This window comes from Ovis aries, chromosome 3 (assembly GCF_016772045.2).
Source record: "Ovis aries strain OAR_USU_Benz2616 breed Rambouillet chromosome 3, ARS-UI_Ramb_v3.0, whole genome shotgun sequence".
NCBI classification, from domain to species: Eukaryota; Metazoa; Chordata; class Mammalia; order Artiodactyla; family Bovidae; genus Ovis; species Ovis aries.
In genome coordinates, this window is record NC_056056.1 from 10,186,501 (window position 1) to 10,192,500 (window position 6,000).

The following is a 6,000-nucleotide window of genomic DNA, read 5'->3' on the forward strand; positions in this document are numbered from 1 at the left end:
CTCAATTATTCATATGTCAAATCAAAAAACTCAATTTTTTAATATACATACACAGGCTATTTTTCCAAAATTCTCATTTGCACATCTTCCACGAAAAATTATTCCTGCAAATGAGACTAGAGATACAGTATGAGATCCCAGAAAGCCTATTCAGAAAAAAAGACATCTTATAATGTTAATTTATATTGCATATTAACATAAAGCTACATAAATCTTTCTACCATTCCTCAAAACACACTCACCTCTGGGACAGAATCCAGCATTTGCTTATTAATACCATATCCAGAATATTAGAGAAGGCAATGAAAAAAAATACCATATACAACTAAAACTACACAGGGAACTTAGAAGAAAAATCAATATTAAAACTAACACTAAGGTCTTTGAACTTTAATAAACGCCTGACTACATAGTGAAGTATCTATGGATGAAACGATATGATGTCTAGGACTTATTTTAAAATACCCCCTCCCAAAAAAGAGGGGGGCGAGGGGAGATAAACAAAATTAGATTGACATTGATTTTTAATATTCATCTGGATTGATGGGTATCTAGGAGGTTTCTTATTTTAGGGTGAACTCTATAACCGATATACAACTATTTATGACCTAAAAACCTGACAGTTTCATAGGATTCAGCTTAATATTCTCTTTATTAAAAGTACACTTAAACATTTCCATAGTAATTTTTTAAAATTACCTTTCAGTGAGAATTCCTCAAACTAAGCAGGTTTTTAGCCTTTAATGAACAACTAAAATATATTTTAAATGAACCACCAACATTTTACCTTATTTCACTGAATCTAAGACTACCCCATATTTTTGCATCTCTGGGAAGCATTTTACTATCAATGGCATGTTATACTTCAATGGGGCAATTAACTTTTTCTTGGTGGTGGTACCATACACAATGATACAGCTTAAAATCAAACATATCTTAGATTCAATGCAGTAAATTGCTGAGAACAGCTTTTTTAATCCATACTTTCTTTCTAATCAGGAATTTAGCACACAATGCCTTGTGTTCTCTGCCCCAGGAAACCTATAATTATCTTGGGAGGTCTCCTCAGAGAGAAAGGCCAGAACCTGCTTACTTTGTTAAGTTAGCTCCCTCCCCTCAGTTGGGCATAATCCTTAAGAATTAACTCCTAGGAGGATTCTGGAGCTCACGGCATAGCAGGCAGAGCTCGCTAGGCAAGGTTTCCCCTTAAAATTTGTTATAATAGCTATGAACAAGGCCAGTGCATAAATGTTAATGATCCAGAGCTTTGAGGAGCACCAAGCAGTGAGATTACAGGGGAAGGATGGCTGCAGGTGTGGCCGTAAGGGCATGTAATGTGGGGAATGAGTAAAACTAAAGCAAGTAGATGGGATAAAATAGGCTTAGCGTCACCTCTAAAATCTCAATGGGACTTCATATCATGAATTCAACAGTTCACTTGGATTTCTGATTGACCTTATTTATTTTGCTCTTTCTATTAACACCTACCCCTCGCAGCCCTCAGAATTAGTTAGCGCGGTCTATTAGAAGAGCGATAGAGGGTTTGTGCAGGACTATGAGAGTGGCGGCTGCTGACCTGTTCATATTTCTCCAGTTCTGTGTGATAGATTTGTCTGATCTGGGTCAATTTGGCTCTGTAATCTGAGTGTTCAATAGAGTTATCTGAAGAACCTCCAGAGGCTGCCGCGGCTGCAGCTGCTGCCGCCGATCCCCCACCTTTCTCAGGACCTGAAACCCCTTCTGCCAAAAGCATATTGTCCAGTCTCATTAGCTGGGGATCGGGAGGGTCCTCCTCCTGGGCTCCTCTGATGCTGAGACCTTCAAGGAAAGAGAGAGAGAGACAGAGAGAGAAGAAGCGAGAAACAGGACAAATAGTGTGAGTATTTTATTTATTTGAGTAAATGATCAAACAACATCAGTGCACTACAATTCATGCTGAGAATTTCATTGTTTGCATTTTATCAGTAAGTACCAGTAAGTATGAAAATTCTTATTTCTATGAAATGTCTAATATCACTCTCTCTCAATATATTCTGATTAGATCCTTGGAAAAAGGTAACCCTGGCTTCTCAGAATATTCTAACACCCAATCTTCCCAGGTTTAGATGATTTAAGCAAAAATGGGAAGGGGGTAAAATTTTCAAGATTTTTACAAAGAAAAAAATAATTCCAAGGATACGAAACAAACCCATCAAAAGGCAGTTATTCTGTTTCTCCATACTGTTGGAAGGACAGAATTTAAAATCCCATAATATATTCACAAGCTATATTCAAAAATTAGAAAATAAACAGGATTAGATGGGCTTTTCCATCATTTAATTTCAGGGACAGAAAAGAAATACATACATTATGAGGTAATTAGCTATGCTTTTAAAACATATATTATTAAATGAATTTGTTAAGCAATCGCCATCAAACCAGGACACTAAATACGGGATTAAAAATATACCATCAACATGGCAATGCAGTGCTGGGCACAGTAGTCTCAATCTAATTTTGCTTTTAAATCAAGAACTTCCTAAGTGATGCCCAGTCAGCAACCTCATCTGAGTATTATAGATCACAGCTGACAATTCATAGGTTTAATCAGGTCACATAGGCTTTCTGCCAAGACATTTTCAACAACACAGAAGACAGAAGTTTTAAAATAATTATCACAGTATAAAAAGCACTGGAGTCATGACAGCTCAAAATCAGCATTTTCATTAATGTGTAACATAATCTAAAATATCCCAGCCCAATTAACCTCTGTAAATCTGTTTAAAAGCAGGATCCCCACACTAGTTACAAAGCATCTTGGGGAAGGAGGGGATGGAAGTTGGCATCTTGCATGTCTGCATTTGGATTCTGTCTTTTGCGTCTGTGCCTGTTGTTGTTTATCCACAGTGGTGCACACTCTGTGTCTAGTGTAACTTACATGACAGTAACATCTATAAGCTGCCAAGTACTCAACTGAGCACCAGCTCTGCGATTTTATATGCTAACCTAAAACCACCATCAATTCTCTTTAAGAACAGATTTCATTCCTAGATGCCCTGAATTATACCCACAGCATGACTGAGCCCTTGGTTGTCTTAACTCAAATGCACAACTTTAATTTCCTCCCTCAAAACACTTTAAAGCTGTCACTTTCATTTAAAAATATACTTCAGAATAATTTCAACTGGGTAATAAAACTAACTGACAATAATTTAAAATTATATCTGTTGCCTGTTCTGAGGTAAATAAATAAGGGTTGAAAACTACAATGTACTAAGACAATAAATTCATTTAGGAAACCAAAAAGTTAGATAATTCTCTTAAATAAGATAAAAATCAGTATCGACACATTGCTGATAATTAAGGATAGACTAACAGGTATTTGCTATTTCTTTTAGATCTAAGAGAAACTGCTAAATATTGGCTACATTAATATTTCTAATTTAGCATCTTTGATTTTCTTCCCTTCACTTTGTTATATGTTAAAATTTCATGGCCTAGAATTCTTATAGTTTCACATGCCAAGTGTTTTGTGCATTTGGCATGAAGTAAGGACTCACTGAGTAACCTCTTATTTTGGGCTCTGTTTCATTTTTATACCATTTGTTTGGGAGTCCTTAAGTTTCTTCTTTTTAAATTAAATTTTGCTCATATATTTCCTTTTTATATTTATAGCTACTGATGTTTCTCCTGGAAATGTGGATTTTAATCTACCTTTAAGGTTCTTCCAGGTTTCTAGTTTTCCCCCTGTAGTTATACACCATGGATATTGGTGAGGCTCTTTAATAGTAAATCAACATACAGACTCAAGCTATTACACTCCCCTGAACAGTATAGCAAACAAGAGAAGATGCTCAATGACTAATACACAAGGAAATAGACTATATGGGAGATAGAAGAAGGAAATGTGTCAGGAAGAAATGCAAAGGACAGAAAGTAATCACCTATGTATGGCACTTATATATACATACCTAATATATATATAAAACCACCATACCAATAGGAAGCAACCCTTACACTCAGTAACAGTAGACACATATAAAAATAAGTATGTACTTTCAGCTATCATAACATTCTCCCCTTGCAATGAATAATAACTCTTCTAAAATCATAAGTAAATCAACACAAAGTTCATACTCCTTTGGATCAAAAGTACTAGAGCACTTCACAGTATGGCAATATTGAGGCTATTTATCAACACTGAAATCATTTTTGTAACTACAGTTGGAAAAGTGAATGGATTTTTTCTCTATTAATCAAAGTCATGATTACAAATTTTTAAATAGCAATAATACAGTTTCCAAAATTATTTTTAATTTGAATATTTCTATTCATTTTCTTACTTTATGTTCAAATTACTATTTTATTTCTCATCCTACCTCCCTCACTGTTACTTAGCTTACCAACCTGCCAAAGTCACACCTTCTGATATGATGGCTTCCAATCATAACACCCATTCCTCGACACACCTATAAACATCATAAAAAATCTAAATTTGCAAGAGCCGATGAATCAAACACTGTGATGATCAAAAGATCTTGATATCTTCACAGTGAAACTTGGGAAAACAATAATTTAAAAATTGATCCGTGTTGTCTTTAATCCAAAACATACACAGGGACAGTGGTTTTCAGAGGTTTATAAAACTTTTACATCTGGACTCCTTGGTTATCATAGCATTATAAAGTTAAAACAACAACCCCATTTGGAATCTACTTAGAACCATAATATTCATTTCAGTATTTCTAAGATTTAGACAAATCATACAAACAAAGTAAAACATTGTTTAACAATGAACTTGGCTTTGTTATAAGCCCATGGTTTTTGCATATCTTTCAGCAAATCCTAATTAGCTGTCTTTCAACATGCTGTGCACCTGCCCCACAGATAATGGGAGAGAGCATCTGCATAGACGACTGCATTCGGAGGGCAATAAATAAATTACGGGTCAAAATTATTACAAAGCTTTCTCCGAATAAACGCATACCCTTCACAATACTAAGCTGCAGATGTGAGAAGTACCTAAAGCCCACTCAAATGGTATGATTACGGGGCTGTTTGAGTTTAATAATCTGACTGTAATTCAGGCATTTTCAACAGCTCATTAAGGGTTCATTAATATATAGGCGAGCTTTTGAATTATAAATAAGCAGATTAGAAATCAGTGGTGGCTGGATTGCACAGTAGTAGCCTCTCTAACAGAACAACACTGTAACACAATGAAGGCTTGACCTAAAAGGATGAGGTAAGAACACAGGGCACCAACTAAGCTCTGAGGCTCCATCACTTCAGGGACCAAGCCTGCTAGACCATAACTAACCTCCGTTCACCCAGGACTGAGAATAGCTTCAGACCACGGCCACTTCAAATGTGTTCTACACATGCACGTGAATTAAGCATAACTAAGATCTAACTTGACAATATTTCCACAAAGAAGACATACACTATCCATAGTAATGATAAAATTATCAGATCATTTTTATTTTGTGAAGAGTATATTTTCAGACTTGCTGAGAAACAACAATCTATTATGGAAACTTAAGTTGTTTGATTATAACCACCCCTCCCCCAATAAGCATATTGTAAAAGTAGATCCCAAATTATTCATAAGCTTAGGCCCATGAAATCTGTGTAATTTTGTCCTCAGATGGACTTGTTCTTGATTCATTCAACTACCACGCCACAGTCTTAGCTCAGAGGAAAATGTTTTAGCAAGAGTACTGTGTAAAACAAAGCCAGATTAGATATTTTTAGCAGGCCCTGAGTTCTTGACTGCTTTGAAACCAATGACAGTTTAAAAGAAAGAAGCAGGACTGTGGTCTGAAGTTACAAAGATGATTAAAGAAAATACCAACTTTATTTTCCGTTTCTGTTTAAAATGCTTTCTTCATTTTAGAATCAAGTTAGCCACAGTGTGAGAAACATAACCTAATTGCAGATAAAGAAGAGAGATTAATATAGACGTATTGCCACTTTTCTTCCCGAACATAAAAAGGTAAAATAATTTTCCACCTGAAATCC

General features: G+C 35.5%; 1 protein-coding gene across 3 annotated transcripts in view; it reads right to left on the reverse strand.

Moving 5' to 3' along the window:
* PBX3 (PBX homeobox 3) overlaps window positions 1–6,000 on the reverse strand; it is a 221,468-nt gene that overhangs the window by 53,708 nt on the left and 161,760 nt on the right. For all 3 annotated transcript variants that reach the window (XM_027966443.3, XM_012162805.5, XM_027966442.2), the window contains exon 3: window positions 1,577–1,818. In XM_027966443.3, the coding sequence (XP_027822244.1) occupies window positions 1,577–1,818 (242 nt within the window). The remainder of the gene's footprint in view (window positions 1–1,576; window positions 1,819–6,000) is intronic.